Source organism: Caretta caretta, chromosome 3, assembly GCF_965140235.1.
Source record: "Caretta caretta isolate rCarCar2 chromosome 3, rCarCar1.hap1, whole genome shotgun sequence".
Classification (NCBI taxonomy): Eukaryota; Metazoa; Chordata; order Testudines; family Cheloniidae; genus Caretta; species Caretta caretta.
In genome coordinates, this window is record NC_134208.1 from 110,860,075 (window position 1) to 110,878,906 (window position 18,832).

Genomic DNA, 18,832 nt, shown 5'->3' on the forward strand with positions numbered 1-18,832 from the left:
TTGTGACTGTTCCTTTTAATTTCCATTTAGCTTGCTTCTCATTTTTCATGTTAAATGCTACTGTTTTGAGTTTCTTTGGTATTTCTCCCCCTACAGGTTACGTTTAACTACATTATGGTCACTATTACAAAGCAGTTCAGCTATATTCATGTCTATACACACACACGTATTTTTTTTTTAAATGCACACTCCATGCATTTTAGAACAGGCTATAACAAAAGCAGCTGAAGTTTTAAACTTCATTTGGACATAATTCTTATTGAAAACTAGTGTTTGCTTGACTTGGTGTGTGGGGAGAATTTTATAAAGTTATACAAGACTGAAGAGTGTGGAGTTAACCTCTCCTAAGGATTCCAAGATAGTCTAATGGAAGACCCAAGCCCCTTTGTAAGATTCTTTCATATTATCCCTTCCTGGCCTGACCAAGGGATTTGGGCAAGAAGAGTGGACTGTTTTGTGTAATGGAGATTGTTACTCTGTGGAACACATGCCCAGCCAAACACTGCCTTAACATGATGGAGCTAATTGGAGGCTGACTATGACAACATCGAAAGGTCAAATTTTCTTTATAGATTATTTTCCTAGAAGCTATATCTTCCTAAGATCAACCCACATTGGAACAGAGATGAGTGGGGAAGAATTAAAAGGAAACAAGAAATAACATGAGAAGAGAAAAGGAAGAAAAATGGATGACAGTGATTAAAAAGGGAACAACACACACGCGCGCGTGCAACTTGGTACATGTAAACTTCTGCGTTACTGTAATGATGGAATTTTTGTTTCTTAAACCTCTTTCAGCCTGAATCTGATTCCAGAGTTAATGGAGTCTCTTCCTGTGCTTCACCCCAGTATTCTGCTCACAGCTACTCATTTGATCAGGACACCAGCTCACAGTTTCATCAGACAGGTTAGTACTTTGGTCAAATATTGTGCCATGTTTGTCTACAAGTGGTTGCAACCAGGTTTACTAATGTGTGCCTGAAGTAGCAATATTAGTCCCATTATAATTTGTAGCTAACACTGCTGGGTGCAAAGCTCACTGCAATTGGTAGTAGGAGTTTTCAGAACTGGGCATCATGAGAAGAATAATATAGTGTTGTGATTTGGGGAAAGAAGACTTGTTTTTTTATGAGTAATGGATGAGAGTGTATACTACTTGGTCTCCTGTCCCTTCTGAGAAGGGGAATTACTGACACAGTCCCTTAATGAACTGAGGGAAGAATTAAATCCCATCGGACTGAAGAAACCTACAGCCATGGTATGCATCTCACATCATAAGGATAGGCTGCAAAGCACTCTTTCTTTAAAGACAGCAAATAGTATAATTTCCTAGTCCTAAATGCAATTCTGGATATAATGAACCTCTTCATCTTATAGTGACATTCTGATGAAAAAACTTTTATTTGTTAGGATTTCAGTGGGATTTAAGTTGTGCAGACCCTCTGCACATGGGTGAATCTTACCTAAATGGGTATTTTAAACCTTATTCTATTGGAACCTCAATAATTTTCACTAATGGCTGGGAAAACCTTTGCAGATAAACACTAAAAAACAAGACTAATGCATCATACTTTGTTCAATTAACATACTTTATTCATTTATTTTAACAGTTGATGTACATTTTAATTCCAATAATATCGTATAGATGTAGTACTACGTAGTGTTTTACAAAAGTAATGGAGCTATATTACTACAGGACTCTGGGTCCAATTCAGGACAGCACTGAAGCACATACTTAAATCCGTCCCTACCAGGACATCACTTAATTCAAATTCTCATTGACTTCAGTTGAACTTAAGCACGTGCTTAAAGTCCTTAATAGGGTTAAACTCCTGACTCAAGGCCTCAGAGATTAAATCTTTGCTAAGAGGGCAGAAACCACCACTCCTTATATGCAAATCATTGAACTATTGATAATCTGATTCCAATGCAGTGGAAACAATTTTTAAAAAAATATTGATTTTTGTTTTTCATACTAAAGCATTTTCTTTCAGTATTGGCATAAAAAATGTAAATGTGACATGAAACTTTTGTCATGCTATTTTCATGAACTGATAGATTTATATATGATGCTTTGTAATAACACTGCCAAAAGTGAAGCAAACGGATTTCCCTAATCATTTCATTGGCTAAATTTAAGAAGCCCTTTAAGAAACAAACAAGGAAGGAAATGGCCTGGAAAACATTTGCACTGATGGGATTGCTGATGCATATTGAACAAAGACTATCTGGAAGATAAATGTTTTTTGAAAAATCTCAGATTTGTTTGCTTTGGAAATTGCGCAGCAAATTGTTTTAAAATAAAGCAGAATATCAAATGTGCAGCTGCCAAAAATGCTTAACAAGATGAGAGAATAATTTATTTATTTTAACAGTAAGTTCTTACATTCTGCTTCATGTGGGCAATTTCCTTTGGTTAAATCTCAGGCACAGTGGTTAAGCCTCAAAAGTAGAAAAATGAGATCAGTTGTAAATTGATAATTGAGCTTCCACCTCCCCTCCCAAGATTGTCAATTATCAATGAGCAATTCCTGCACATTACATTACAAATGCTTCAAGTAGGGGGTTTCAGTTTAAATATAAAAGAGCATTTAGCCGGTAGGTTAGATGGGAATGACTTTCAGAATCTGTCTCTTTTTTTTTTTTCCTTATTAAATTTATTGCTTATCTTGTTGTCATATCTGCAGATGACTTGTTAGGCCCACCTCATGATACCAGCACAGATCTAACAGATGTCATGGAACAAATCAACAGCACATTTCCTACTTGCTGCTGTAAGTGTTAAGTATAGTGAAATCTGTCTCCCTCCCTTCCCGCTCCCCAACCCCCCCCGGCCATTGCTTCTTTCCCCTTGTCATTCTCTGGAAAGTTAACACGGAGCAGTATAGATATGAGACTGAACCTTATTTGCAAATAGGTCATATGCAGAATATTGACCAAGAAAAATGAAGCTTAAGTCTGATAAGAACGTTTGGCAAGATGTGATGGCTGCGTAATCCTGTTCTTTGAAACTGTTTAACGTACATAGCGAGTGATAAAATGAAGCCAAATTAAATCATAGTCATCCTGTGTTTAAAAAAGAAAAAATATTCACTCGAACATGGCCTACTTTAAGAAAAGCAGTTTGCTTCAAACAGGATCTTCAATTGTGTCTTGAAGAAGAAATGAAGATGCAGAGCCAGATTCTCTGCTGATGTAAATAGAGTTATGCTCACGTATACCAGTAGTAAATGTAGCCCCTGGAATTCTGGGTGCTAGTGATCTCTCTTGAATTTAGGGGGCAAAATAGGAACTGCAGGATTGGGTCCTTCACCACACCACTGACCTCCCAGATCAGGAATCTGTGCAATTTTCTAGGCAGCATCAATTAAAATATCTTCAAATAGTTTGAATATAACCATATAAAATATTAGGAGAGAGAGACACCAGGCATAGCCTTCTCCCCTAAGGGCTGAGCACACACTGTCTCCTGAGCCTGAGCAGATTGACCCACTTAAATTCACCCAGTGAGAACACCCTATGTGCATGCTTTCCAGCATCCAGGGGTGAGACTGCGTTGCCTTCCTTGGAATGCCTTCCTCCATGCCCCATGGAAGGGACACTCTGTTGACCTGCAAGAAAGGCATGGAGACTGGGCCAGCCATGGGGAGAAGTAGGAAGGCTGGCGGTGGAGGAGGAAAGAGAATCATGGTCTCTTTTCCAGTGCTGTGAAGGCTCCCTGGAAAAGATTATACAGCTGGAGGCACCTCAGACACCTGTGAGCGCTTTACAGCAGTTAATTCATGTATCTGCTGACCTCTCTTCCTACTGTCAATGCATTCTCTGGTCACACAAGATAGAATCCCTTTAGTTCTGCCAGCATTGTGTATATGCTATTGTTCCTAGCTGTGGGATGTTGCAGGGAGCTTGTGTTTATAATATGTAACAAATTTGTTTTCAGTATTAGCTAAGCAAGAGCAAAAACATCCATAAAAGCTCTGGTGTTCAATAGCATCTTTGTAAAGCTTTGTTTTAAATGTCCACAAAGTAATGAAGATGGCCACTAGGGGAAAAAAAATGTTGAGGGTTTCTATCTCTTATCCCTGCCAAAGAAGTCAGCTATTCGCTCAATGTTGTATTCCGTTTCTCAAACTCTGCTGAACCCTATTAAAACACTCCCTTTATCTCTCCGACACACTTTGCGTGTCTTTGAAGAATTGCATCAGAGAAAATGCATTTTACACATTTTGAAAAAGCAAATTAGTATCTTGCAAAACATGGCTTGTTTCAACAGTCCCCTGAGGTCCTGAGTTAGTGCTAGATTACTGGCCACTATAGTGCATGTTAAGGGCCTAATTCTGAGAGGTGCTATGCTGCAGGAACTCTCACTGATGTCAGTCAGTAGTGCTGGTGCTCAGCACCGCTCACATTTGGCCATAAGACTGTTTCTTTGTCACTGTAGTGAATGGAAAATGCAAAGGAAAAGTATCCCCTCCTCCCATGTTTTTTATTTTGCTTTTGTGAAGGCCTGTAATGCAATGGTGAAAGCAGTATGGGGTTAGATCATGGTTGGACATGCTCAGGCCCACAGGGAATGGGGGGTTCTTTAGCTCCCTTGCATTCCTGTTCAAGAGACAGCCATAATCCCAGTCTGTGCTTTCCCTGAACAGGAGTGGAAGAATCTACTCCCCATAGCAACTCTAAACTCCATGCCCTTTCTACACTGGGGAGTGGAGCTGAGCTTGTAATAGTGGTTCTGCATCCCTCTCTGATATGAGTTTCCCTAGCACCTGCAGAGCATTCCTCACAGAGTTAGCCGCAATCCTTCCAGCTGATGTGATCCCTTCCTGTTGGTGTCGTCCCCCCCTTCCCCATCTCCCTCTCCAATGCAGGATGCCGTTAGCCGCAATATAACTTCTGGGGTTTACTAGTAGTAATGTCAGCCACTTTTGCCAAAGTATCACCAGTAACCATCACAAAGATCTTACTAGCTAACTAGTGCTATTTGCTCAAAATAGAATTTCCTTTCAGAAATTCACTTTGAGAAATTCCTTCACTGCAGCCCAATCAGCTGTGCTTTTTTATGTTTCTTTTTCATGAAGCTGGAGTAGCCCCACTTAGATTAAAATTTATACCTGCTGTTTTATTTATAAACCTTATTTTAGGTCTCTTTCTCACTCATTTAAAATTACATCTGGCTAAGATTTGGTTTTTGAGAGGTAGGTCCAAAGGCTAATTCGTTTGCTCAGCAGTGGTGCAAAATGGATATGTTGTGGTTCTTACATACTGAGTAATCGAAGCATTTGGAGCAGATTCAAATAAGTAGTGGGAGAGGGAGGTTTAAGACCATTCTAACTGTAAAGTAGTGTTCAGTTTTAAAAATTGAAGCATAGTACAATATTCGTCTTCATTAAGGAGTTTGGTTTCTTTTGTTAGTTTGCAGGGGAAGGGGTCAGATCAAGAGGGCAGGTAATTTAATGTTGAAACACATCTAATGTGTATTATTCAGTGCATTTTCCAGAGTAACTTCTGCTATAAATGTTGGATGATGAGTTCTACTTATGATAAAAGTGTATGGGTGTTGTGTGCACATTTGATGAGTTGCGTTGTCTCTTACAGCCACTAATGACAGCAATGGGTGAAGTGTAATGGCTTATTTGCTGTTCTGTTGAGAAACTGTCTATTAATCATAACCTGTTCAATTGATTTATTGATTGATTCATACCATTTATTTCAAGGTTTTTCAATGTTTCCTACATATTCAAATATATTTATTTCAGTTACAACACAGAATACAAAGTGTACAGCACTCGCTTTATATTTGTTTTTATTACAAATATTTGCACTGTAAAAACCAAAAGAAGGTATTTTTCAATTCAGCTAATACAAGTACTGTAGTGAAATCTCTTTATCATGAGCATTGAAATTACAAATGTAGAATTATGTACAGAAAAAACTGTATTCAAAAATAAAACTGTGTAAAAATTTAGAGCCTGTAAGTCCACTCAGTCTTACTTCTTGTACAGCCAATTGCTCAGACAAACAAGTTTGTTTACATTTGCAGGAGATAATGTTGCCCACTTCTTGTTTACAATGTCACCTGAAAGTGAAAACAGGCATACCCATTGCACTGTATTAGCTAGTGTTACAAGATATTTACATACCAGATGCAGTAAAGATTCATATGTCCCTACATGCTTCGACCACCATTCCAGAGGACATGCGTCCATGCTAATGATGAGATCTGCTTGATAATGATCCAAAGCAGTGCAGACTGACACATGTTCATTTTCCTCATCTGAGTCAGATGCCACCAACAGAAGGTTGATTTTCTCTTTTGGTGTTTGAGGTTCTGTAGTTTCCGCATCGGTGTGTTTCTCTTTTAGGACTTCTGAAAGCATGCTCCACAGCTCGTCCCTCTCAGATTTTGGAAGGCACTTCAGATTTTTAAATCTTGGGTTGAGTGCTGTAGCTATCTTTAGAAATCTCACATTGGTACCTTCTTTGCTTTTTGTCAAATCTGCAGTGAAAGTGGTCTTAAAATGACCAACATGCACTGGGTCATCATCTGCGACTGCTATAACATGAAATATATGGCAGAATGCGGGAACATACAGTTCTCCTCCCCAAAGGAGTTCAGTCACAAATTTAATTGATGCATTATTTTTTTTTAACGAGCATCATCACCATAGAAGCATGTCCTCTAGAATGGTGGCTGAAGCATGAAAGGCATATGAATGTTTAGCATATCTAGCACGTAAATACCTTGCAATGCCAGCTACAAAAGTGCCACGCGAAAGCCTGTTCTCACTTTCAGGTGACATAAATAAGAAGCGGGCAACATTATCTCTTGTAAATGTAAACAAACTTGTTTGTCTTAGCGATTTAGCTGAACAAGAAGTAGGACTGAGTGGGCTTGTAGGCTCTAAAGTTTTACACTGTTTTGTTTACAAAGTTATGTAACCAAAAAAAAAAAAATCTACATTTGTAAGTTGCACTTTCATGATAGAGATTGCACTACAGTACTTGATGAGCTGAATTGAAAAATACTATTTCTTTTATCATTTTTACAGTGCAAATATTTGTAATAAAAATAATATAAGGTGATCACTGTACACTTTGTATTCTGTATTGTAATTGAAATCAATATATTTGAAAATGTAGAAAATCACAAATATTTAATAAATTTCAGTTGGTATTCTGTTTAACAGTGTGATTAAAACTGTGATTGCGATTAATTTTTTTATCACAATTTTTTTAGTTAATCGTGTGAGTTAACTATGATTAATCGACAGCCCTAAATAATATATTTAGTAGTAGTACATGTATTGTTATTATTCCTTAACTCAACTTGTTGTCGCTGAGTATTTCAGCATGTGTGACGTGAGATGAGGCACTATTGTAGAGTGAGTTAATAACAGATAGAGTCTGTCATTTTGTAAGAGTGTAATGTTCGAGTACAGCCAGTTTTTAATATGTAATTTCCCTGAGTTAGAATCAGTAAGGAGCCTGGGAGCAAACTCATGATAGCTGCAATTTCAAAAAAATAAAATCTAATGGAAATACAGTCCCTCAGTGAAGTCCTTCTCTAGTGAAATCTTACAATCCAAAACAGAATGTGTTGGGAAAGCTTTGTATTTTGCAATGACATTAACTGGTCCATGGGACAATGATAAGAGTCCGTTATCCTCAACAGATAAGATGCTTTTGACCTTTTTCTGTAGTCAGGAAAACATTGTTTTGGTTTTTTTCCCCAGGGAAAAAAAGGGGGGAAAATTAACTATGAAAAATAAGAATTCCTCTTCAAGTGTTTGCTCATGTTGATTCCATTCTAGGTGTGTGCGTGCCCCCATGCACATTTGTCAGAGATTTTTGCCTTAGTGGTATCTGTAAGGGTCAGCTATGGCGCCCTCTGGAGTGCCGCACTCATGCTTCAGTATATCAGGCACCACCGGCCCTATGCCCTTTCAGTTCTTTCTTACCACCCGGGGTGGTTGGTCAGAGCACCTCTCTCCCTTGCATTGCCAAGTGGTCAGCAGTTTCTTTTTCACTCTGTGTATTAGAGTTGTAAATAGTTTTGTTTACTGTAGTTAGTTAGTGACTTACCAGTTAAGCACTGTAATTAGTAAGTTAGGGTCCCGGCAGGGACTTTGCCCCAGGCAGGGAATGCCCTGGTCTCCGGGTTTTAAGCCCTGCACTGACTGTAACAGGTCTGTGCCTGTTATGACCCCCAAGGCAGCTCTCTGAAGTGCTTGGGAGAATCGCATGTAAAAGAAAAGTGTCATATCTGTACGAACTTTTGTCCCAAGACACACAAAGAGCGCAACATCCGTTTGAGAGCTCTCCTCATGGAGGCTGCTCTCCACCTGGCCTCACTCCCAGTACATCTGCCTCGGTTCATAGTGCACCTTCAGCACCGGGCTGTACCTGGCACTGTTCCCCTTAGCCAGTGCCCAAAAAGAAGTCAAAAAAGCATGACCAGGCACCAAGCAAGAAGGACCAAGGGTAAAGGACCTTGTTCGGGCGGTCACCTCAGCGGTGGTCATGAGGCACAGTTCCAGTCTCCTCAATCCAGGATCTCCTGTTTGATGGGATTGGACTCTTTGCAGAGCAGACAGATGCAAGGCTGAACGGACTAAAGGACACTCGGGCCACCCTCAACTCGCTGGATCTGCATACACCTCAGCTGGCAAGGAAGTAGTTCCGGCCGCCGCCATGGCCTTGGGACACGAGTTTTAGTCGTCGCTGCCCTTCCTCCTCCCATTCACCTGCGCAACCCGGCCTGGCAAAACATCACAGGGGCAAGAAGTGTTCATTTTGAGGGTGCGCTCAAGAGTCAACTCCCCAGATCCACCTCATCCTTTCCTCAACCGTCTTCGTTCCTACTGTTTGGCCTGGTTGTGGGTCACCTTGGACCATTGGGTGCTAGAAATTGTATGTCTAGGATACACCCTGCAATTCTGGGCCGCCACCCCCCCCCCCGGCCCTCCTTCCCCATCCCTCTTCAGGGACCCTTCTCACAAGCAACTCCTTGTTCAGGAGGTTAACAACCTTCTCCAGCTGGGGGCAATGGAGGAGGTCCCTTGGGAAATGAGGATGAAAGGATTCTACTTCCACTATTTCCTAAGACCCATTCTGGTCCTGTGGAGACTCAACAAACATCTCAAGAAGTTGAAGTTCCGCATGGTTTCCCTGGCCTCCATCATCTCCTCCCTGGATCCGGGAGACTGGTATGCCATTACTGACCCTGCGGCCCCTCTGTCAGAGTTGCTGGCAAGAAGGAACTGAGAGGGCAAAGGGCCAGCAGCACCTGATATACTGACACATGAGTGTGGCACTCCAGAGGGCACTCCAGCCAACCCTATGGATACCGCTAAGGCAGAAAATTCTGATGACTGTGCACATGGGCATGCACGCACCTAGAATGAAATCAACATGAGCAACTCATCTTGAAGAACAACAGTTACGAGAGATAGGTAACTGTTTTTCCCTCTGGGAAAGGGAGGCTCTCTGCTGCTGAAAGCGGATAAAAATATCCAGGTTTTTCGTTTTTTAGAGGGTGGGAAGAGGTTCTGTTGTGTATTCTACTACCATTTTTTTTCTTTTGTCTCCTGGATCAGGTTTCATATAATTATAATTCATATAATCAAGTTAAAGGACTTTTTATGACAAATAGAATGTCAGGTAACATACTTCTTTAATAACCATTTCATAAAGGTATATAGACCCTGTCCACTACTGTTTATTGCAGCAAACAAGAATTGAGTTCCTCCAGATGCCCCAAGCTGCTGTAATTAATGGGAGCCGTGTAATAGTCTGTCACTAGCCCAGCTGGAAGTCCTTTGTGCTTTACAAAGTTGAATCTACATTGCTTATGTAGACTGAATGTACACGATACTTCAGCAATCCCATCTTTTCAGTAATGTGGGGTATTAAATATCTTCTACACTAACTGCCAGCAAGTCTGCTTCTATGAGGTACTGAGCATCTCCTAAAAGTTGCTCAGTGCCACCACTTTCCTGAGAACTGGGGGCACTTAGGCCCAGAACCACAGGATTTGGGGCCTAACTCTCACTTTAGGTGCCTAGATGCAAAGTCTAGACACTTTGACATGCTCAAAACCCCTGCTAAGCTACTGCCTAAACCTAGATGTTCCTAAAATCCCATGGTGCCTAAATTTACACTGTTAAAGTCCCCTAGGTGCCTACATTTCCACTGCTGCCTCACCCGTTGGCACAGGTACAGTTGTGCTGCTGCAAGCTCTCTAGTATAGATATAGCATTTATTTTCACAAAACCTCTGTGAGATAGGAAAGTGCTATTATCCCAATTTTACAAATATGGAGCTGAGGCACAGAGAGCCTAAGTGACTAGCACAAGATCACCAGGAAGTCTGTGGCAGATCAGGGAATTGAACTGAGGTCTCCCAAGTCCGAGGCTAGGGCCATAAGCACTGGACTATCCTCACTCTTGGCAAAGCATTCTGTTTTTATTGGCTGTCTAGTTTTGTGAAATGCCCACTTTGGTATGAAATGTGCTCTGTACTAGTACACTGATGTCTTACACAGGAGCACAGGCCTGTACATACATCCGTGATAGACGGGTATCTTTAAAATAGATAAATACATAGAGACCGAAAAGGGTGCAGTTTAGTCACAACCTCTGTCTTGTGTTTACTAACATGTACCAAAGAGGGGAAGTTGGTGAACACAATCTGTTCCAATTTGTTACAGACAAAGGGGTAGCTAGAGGTTTTAATGACACTGACTTATTAATCTCTGACCTGTAACCTTCATAACGTAAAAAGAAAAGGAGTACTTGTGGCATTTGAGCATGAGCTTTCGTGAGCTACAGCTCACTTCGTCGGATGCATACTGTGAAAACTGCAGAAGACATTATATACACAGAGACCATGAAACAATACCTCCTCCCACCCCACTCTCCTGCTGGTAATAGCTTATCTAAAGTGATCATCAAGTTGGGCCATTTCCACCACAAATCCAGGTTTTCTCACCCTCCGCCCCCCCCCTCCCCACACACACAAACTCACTCTCCTGCTGGTAATAGCTTATCCAAAGTGACCACTCTCTCTCCTCACAATGTGTATGAAAATCAAGGTGGGCCATTTCCAGCACAAATACAGGTTTTCTCAACCCCCCCCCTCCTTTTTTTTTTTTTTTTTTTTTCAAAAAAACACACACACAAAAACTCACTCTCCTGCTGGTAACAGCTCATCCAAACTGACCACTCTCCTTACAATGTGCATGATAATCAAGGTGGGCCATTTCCAGCATAAATCCAAGGCTTGTAGTCCATCTTTGTGTGGAATGTTGGTGTAGAGGGCTTCTATATCCATTGTGGCCAAGATGGTGTTATCAGGAAGATCCACCGATGGATTGTAGTTTCCTCAGGAAGTCTGTGGTGTCTCGAAGGTAGCTGGGAGTGCTGGTAGCGTAGGGCCTGAGGAGGGAGTCTACATAGCCAGACAATCCTGCTGTCAGGGTGCCAATGCCTGAGATGATGGGGCGCCCAGGATTTCCAGATTTATGGATCTTGGGTAGTAGACAGAATATCCCAGGTCAGGGTTCCAGGGGTGTGTCTGTGCGGATTTGATCTTGTGCTTTTTCAGGAAGTTTCTTGAGCAAATGCTGTAGTTGCTTTTGGTAACTCTCAGTGGGATCATAGGGTAATGGCTTGTAGAAAGTGGTGTTGGAGAGCTGCCGAGCAGACCTGGATTTGTGCTGGAAATGGCCCAACTTGATGATCACTTTAGATAAGCTATTACCAGCAGGAGAGTGGGGTGGGAGGAGGTATTGTTTCATGGTCTCTGTGTATATAATGTCTTCTGCAGTTTCCACAGTATGCATCCGATGAAGTGAGCTGTAGCTCACGAAAGCTCATGCTCAAATAAATTGGCTAGTCTCTAAGGTGCCACAAGTACTCCTTTTCTTTTTGCGAATACAGACTAACACGGCTGTTACTCTGAAACCTTCATAACGTGATGCTAAACAGTTCTTTTGTGAAAACATCACTGCCTGAGATTTTTGCCCCACCCCCTCCTTTCTCATTTTGGCTGTTTGTTCTCTAGCAATTTCTAAAAGACTTCCTGAAACGCATTCAGTTTAATGAAGTAGATACCTGGAGTTAGCTTTGGAATATAGCTCACTATATATTTGCCAAGGATATTTCACAGATTCCTGTGTGTTTGTGTGCTTCTTTCCTCCCACATCCTGACCTTTACTCTTGCTCCTAAGTTGTTGGGTCTCCCACTCACCTTTGTTAATATGCTTTGTAAATCTTGCTAAATACAGCACTGACCTCTTCTGTTAAAATGTATCCAAAGAAAATCAATTGGAAAAAATTATAGTGGAACTTAACAGGGAGAGCATTACTGGGGCCTGGTCCTTTAGTGTAACCCTAAGGAAGTTAGTGTACAAGTCCATATAGTCTTTGATTCCTAAGGGATGATCATCAGTTGTTGTTGTTATGGTTGCACTTATAATGAGCTATCCACATAGTTAACACAATATTTATAATATTTATATTATTACTCTTAACTGAATCCAGATTTCTCGAGAATGACCCACATTTATCATTCACAGTACTGAAATGCAGCAATCTTAAATATTGTATAGATATATAAGACACAAAGTGTTAACTGTCAGCAAATCACATGCTCAGTGTTTACAATGATGTGATAAATTAGAGTAATTATGATGCTAAGAAAATTATGCCTTGGCCCTCAAAGCACCATTCAGCTTTTACATTTTATGAAGTTCACATATGAAATTTTCCTCTCCTTGTGTTGCAAATATTCTCTGAATACAATAATATTTAACTCTCGTACTATTCTGTACGTTTGCATTTTAACTTTTTTTTTTTTTTTTTTGGTGTATTTACAGCAAGTCTCGCTGGCAGACCACAGGTATGGTACATGTTGCATGGTGCACTTTTTCCATAGTGTTAATATAATACAGGCAGAAGAGCTCCTTTGGTTTTATAACAAATTATTGGCTTTCAGGTATACGCATTCAGCTGACAAAAACAAAGCAAACTAGTTTGATTTAAATGCTACTGATTTTTTGTATCAGTAAGTCAAAAAAGGTCATTCAAAAACAGATGGCACTTTTTTTCTTGGATGGAATGTCTGCTAATAAAACTTCAGTAACTTCTGTTATAAATTGCAGAAACATAAATAACAAAAATAGCTGTAAATATATACACTAATTATATGAGAAAGTAATGCCATATGTCTATAAATAACAGAAATAGTCTAATTTTCATGGCTTCTCCCAAATTATGATCATTTCTGAAGGGGATAAATTAAATTGTGACTTACAGTCAATGACTAAATAACTTGGGGCTGCAGTCCCTTTAATTTATCCCTCCCACCCCCAACCCTTAGTTTAACTTGCATTGTTTTCCAGAGAAGAACCTTACTTTTTAACAGGCTCTCAGAGGACTTCAAACATGCCCCATGAGTTCTCTGATGAAAGTTCCACACCCCCAGTTTTTGTAGAGATACAGTGTGGTAAGAAGATGGCCAGACTGCCAATCTGTCACTCCGCAATTTCCACACCCATTGGAGAAGGGGTGCTATTCCCTGAGTACAGGAAGCAGCCTGGCTCCAGAGCTTGGAAGCAAGTATCCCGGCCTAGTGGATTGAGCATGAAGCTAGAAGCTGTGTATTAATTCCAGCTCTGCCACTGACTCACTCTGAGGCTTGGGCAAGGCACTTCCCTGTATAAATGCGAAGCATTATCATCTATGGTTGTAATACAAGTTTTCTGTGGCCCTTTTAAAATTGTTAAAGCGTTTAGCACAAAGCACTTTAAAAGGCTTATTTTTAGCATGTGCTTATAGTTAAGCAAGGACTAAAGTGTTTTGCTGAATCCAGCGCCTATAAGTCTAATACTTGGTGTGACAGGTTGGATCACAGAAACCCCCTTGGGGCTGCCAACTGATGTGCCAAGACTCCTTCTGCCCCTGCTTTCCTGCCCTGCCAGCTTGGGACTTCAGTGCCCTGCCTGGTTTGAGCCAGACCCGCTAGCCTGCAGCAAACCCAGACCCAGGTCTGAACCACATCCCCTAACAGCTGTAGGCTTAAACTGAAAGTGTTCCTGTCTTTAACACTCAGATGCCCAACTCCCAATGAGGTCCAAACCCCAAATAAATCCGTTTGACCCTGTATAAAGTTTATACAGGGTAAACTCATAAATTGTTCGCCCTCTATAACACTGATAGAGAGAGATGCACAGCTGTTTGCACCCCCTCCCAGATATTAATACATATTCTGAGTTAATTAATAAGTGATTTTATTAAATACAGAAAGTAGAATGTAAGTGGTTCCAAGTAGTAACAGACAGAACAAAGTGAATTACCAAGCAAAATAAAATAGAACACGCAAGTCTATATCTAAGAAAACTGAACGCAGATAAAACCCCACCCTCAGAGGAATTCCAGTAAGCTTCCTTTTACAGACTAGTCTCCTTCTAGTCTGGGTCCGGCACACCCCCTGTAGTTACTGTCCTTTGTTCCAGTTTCTTTCAGGTATCCTTGGGGGTGGAGAGGCTATCTCTTTAGCCAGCTGAAGACAAAATGGAGGGGTCTCCCATGGGCTTAAATAGACTTTCTCTTGTGGGAGAAGACACCCTCCTCTCTACTATTCAAAGTCCAGCTCCAAGATGGAGTTTTGGAGTCACCTGGGCAAGTCACATGTCCATGCATGACTCCGTTTTTACAGGCAGCAGCCATTGCCCACATGGTATCTTGAATGTCTCCAGAAAGACTTCTTATGTGGATTGGGGCCTTCCAACATCCGTTGTTCATTAAATGCTTCTTGATTGGGCACTTAACTTGCCAATTCCTTTCTAAAGAAGCTGACCAAATGCCTTACTAAGGTTATTTAAAATCAAACAAGTATACAGCCAATATTCATAACTTCAAATGCAACAATGGCACATGCATACAAATAGGATGAATATATTCAGTAGATCATAATCTTTACATAGATATGTTACATGGCATATGTAGCATAACACATATTCCAGTTATGTCATATATACATTCATAAGCATATTTCCAAAAAGCCTTATGGGGGGCACTGTCACACTTGGAATACCCCATTTATTTTAAATTGCCTCAAAATTTCGTATTTGCATTCTGTCATGGGTGTTCAGGACACTGCATAGAGGACTATGTATGTAAATATTGTTGTGACATTATTTCTCATCACTATAGGCAATGTGAAGTATTCATTTCGAAGGCAACCAACACTTCCTGACCTGCAGTATGGCCCTTTTCTACAAATGCCAATCACAAGTTCTGCTTAGTCAGAAGACTGCATGGGACCTTGGAACATGCTGTTCAGCTTGATTGTGTGTTCTACTTGAAATAGTAAAACACTGAATACCCAAAGATGAGGAAGTTGTGTTTTTATAATACGTTCTTTTTTTCCTCCTTCTTCCCTTTCTATGCAACTGTAAATTAATGAATAGCGGAGTATTTGGAAATGATTATACATTTGTCATTGATTTGTATAAATATATAGCATTGGGAAAGGGGGCGGGGGCTTTATATACATTCTTTTTAATAACAGTAAAGAGAACTGCATAGAGTTCGGAGCAAAATGTTACATTTATACATTCCTTTCAGTTCTTTGCATTTCCATTGCAAAAACATTTATTTTCTGACACCCTCACTGTTCTGTACAGGTTATTTATACTTGTGTCAGCCATCTAACCAGATAGATTTCTGAAGACCCTTCCGTTGTCTCCAAGATTGGCAAAATAACAAGTTCACATAACTTGCACAATTATTATTTAACAAAAAAATCATAGTGGCAATGTGTGAAGGCTAAGCTCCATTTAACAATTGTAGACCCTCTTTTAAAACTACAGTAATAAATGCTATGCACCAAAAGGGCATTTCAAGATTTTATGTTTGATAAGTTTTGTTTTTTTGTTTTTAAGATTTATTTCAACTCAAAAATCAGGAGATAGCTACATAAAGACTTAACAATATTTTAAGTTGTTTTAATAGGATCTCTCTAACTAAATGCAATTTTATTTTCCCCGCAGAGACAGAGCTTTGTTGTTCCAAGTTGTGCCAAACATTTTTTTAAAGCCTTGATTCTCCAATTTGCAAAGTAAAGACCAGTTACCAGAGATCTTATACATAAGATCTGAATGTACACACATGTTTTGTATTCCTTTTGGAAATGTCTAATCAATTAAGAAGCCCTCTCCAATAATATCAGGGCTGGAACATTTTCTTTAAACCAGTTCAGGGCCCCTGGACGTTTTCATTCAGTCTTGCTCTTTATTGTTGAAAGGCTCATTTGTTGTTCATTTATTTATGTGCTTAAGGTAGGGATAATTTTGGGAAGATTGTGTCACTGATTTACAATACAAATATTCAAATTAGCAATCAGGTGATGGGTTCTTCTGCCTTCACTGTTGAGTTTACAGTGTTGCATGGACACTTGTTTTAATTTCAGAACACATATTTGATTGGTAAATGGCATGCAATAATCAATTTTCAGATACAATGAGAGGAAACAAAATCATATCCTAAAATAATGTTGTTGAAGGAAAATCTCGGAATGGTCTTGAAAAGCTACAAATTGGATAGTTCTATTGGTATTCATTCTAGAAGTTATGCAGTTAAAACATCAGGATTTGTTAATACCTGATTATCTTCACTGAGGTGGTGCCTACCAGAATGTCCTACATTCATAATTTTCACTCACCAGTATATGCTTAAGGCATGGTCTGAGCACAGGTTCTAAACCAGACTCTGGTGCGGATTCCATATGAAGCTGTGGGCAAGGAATTTAACCATTCTGCCTCAGTTGTCCCCATCTGTAAAATGGGATGATAATACTTACCTACCTCTCAGAGGTGTTGAGGCTTAATTAGCTAGTGTCTGTAAAGTGCTTTGAAGATTAAAAGTGCTGTATAAATGATAAGTATTATTCTTTTTGGATGGGGGAAATGGAGGAATTGTCAAGGTGGGATGGGGAGAGACTGGCTATTATAGGATTCCTTCATCTATGAAAAAATATATTTGTAGTAGAGTTATTTTGAGAAGGAAAATAGTTTTACAGAAGAGGAAAAGCCATGACCGCCTTTCTACCTCAGACCCAATCTTCATGAGTAGTATTGAAAATAGCTTTATGCTCTGTTCTCTGCAAGGTATTTTGTTTTTACCAGGCCACATCATATCAATGCAAGAAATCCTTTTAAAAAATTCCCTGAATTCAAAAGGTCTCAGTAGTCAATTTGGTGGCTTTTTTGTTCTGTCTGTGAAAGGTTATGTATAAAATTGTTTTTCTGCCTGTGTTTGTATGCAAGCTATGTCCTCTACTCTTCTGCCAAGTAAAAGCTACTTAAAACACTACATTGTAACATTCTTCCTCTGAGACAATAATAAATAAAAGGAGTATATTGCAGTAACATTGAGAAAAGGTATGTCATTCTTTTGAGTTTTGTGGTAGAGAATGATCACTCTTCTCCCTTCTAATCTGGATACATATTATACATTTCATTTGAAATAAAATTAATTTTTAACACAAGATTGCTTTGATATTCCTCAGCTCGGAAATGAACCACATTTTAAAAACTATTCCCGTGGGATAGTATTTCAGGCTTCAAGGTACATTTATGAAAACAACATATGGGGGAAATTAAAAAATAAATCTCTGCATATTCTTCTGCAATTTTCCTTCTTTGGTGACACAGACACTCTGCAATCCTTCTCTGCTGTGTGGCAGATTTAAATTTAAACAACCAAGCAATTGACTGCTTGCTTTAAAAAAATATATACTGTATGTATTACAAATAATATGTGAATACATATTTTAAACAATTTGCTGTAGTTTCCAAACAAGGTTGGTTGATGCTACTTATATACATTTTGTATTTAAAAAAAAAATAAAACAAGCTATGGGGAAAAGCAACTTATTTGCAAATGATCCAATAGTCAATTTAAAAAAAATGATTTGAAATAGGAATTGATCTTCTTTAAAATTGCTACATTTACTAGAAAATTTTAAAGGAGGGAACACAATCAGGCATAGCCTTTTAAATGTATGCTTGTGTGTTTGTAGAGTGGAAGGGAGATCACTTGTTCATTACCTGTTAGGTTCACTCCATCTGGGGCACCTGGCATTGGCCACCTGGCATTGCCCACAGGATACTGGGCTGGATGGACTTTTGCTCTGACCCAGTATGGCCATTCCGATGTTCTTAAGGGGAATAGGCAAGATGTGGAACAGTGGTCTAGGACATGATTTACAGATGCACTTAGCACCTCTGAAAATTAGACCCTTAGTGTACTCACATCACACTTTGGAGATCACACTTAACCCTTAAATCATTAAAGACAAATAAATTCATTTTTATGCATCTCCTGCCTATCCCGTTAGTGCCTCTTTCTCCATAGCCCTTTCAGCAAGAGCTCTGCCTGGGAAGCCAATGGTAAATGCAGCTCGGGAGAGGGCTGTGGCTGGAAATAAGGGGAGTGAAGCTGGGGGAAGCTGACTATGTACAGGACTGGCTCTAGGTACAAGCAAAACAATCATGTGCTTGAGCCCGCACATTTCCAGGGGTGGCATTCTGGCCATCTTTTTTTTTTTTTTTTCCGAAAAAATCCACCACGTGGGTCGCTCTGTCGAGATCAGGAGAGCGATTTTGGCCGGCTGAGACTGGCTTGGGTCCAGATTCGCTGTCAAGCGGCAAAGTCACGGTAGAGGAGACGGTGCTTAGCTGGTGGTGAGCCCAGCCACAGGGCGCCCCTCTTTGCAGGAGAGAGTGAGCGCTCAAGGCTCAGTGCGGAGGGGGTTGCGTGGGGGG

General features: G+C 40.1%; 1 protein-coding gene across 3 annotated transcripts in view; it reads left to right on the plus strand.

Moving 5' to 3' along the window:
* Window positions 1-17,434, plus strand: part of UTRN (utrophin) — a 577,632-nt gene extending 560,198 nt beyond the window's left edge. For all 3 annotated transcript variants that reach the window (XM_048844328.2, XM_048844327.2, XM_048844330.2), the window contains 4 exons: window positions 799-907; window positions 2,688-2,774; window positions 12,881-12,903; window positions 15,219-17,434. In XM_048844328.2, the coding sequence (XP_048700285.2) occupies window positions 799-907; window positions 2,688-2,774; window positions 12,881-12,903; window positions 15,219-15,227 (228 nt within the window). In that variant the 3' untranslated portion in view covers window positions 15,228-17,434. The remainder of the gene's footprint in view (window positions 1-798; window positions 908-2,687; window positions 2,775-12,880; window positions 12,904-15,218) is intronic.
* The last annotated feature ends 1,398 nt before the right edge of the window (window positions 17,435-18,832 follow it).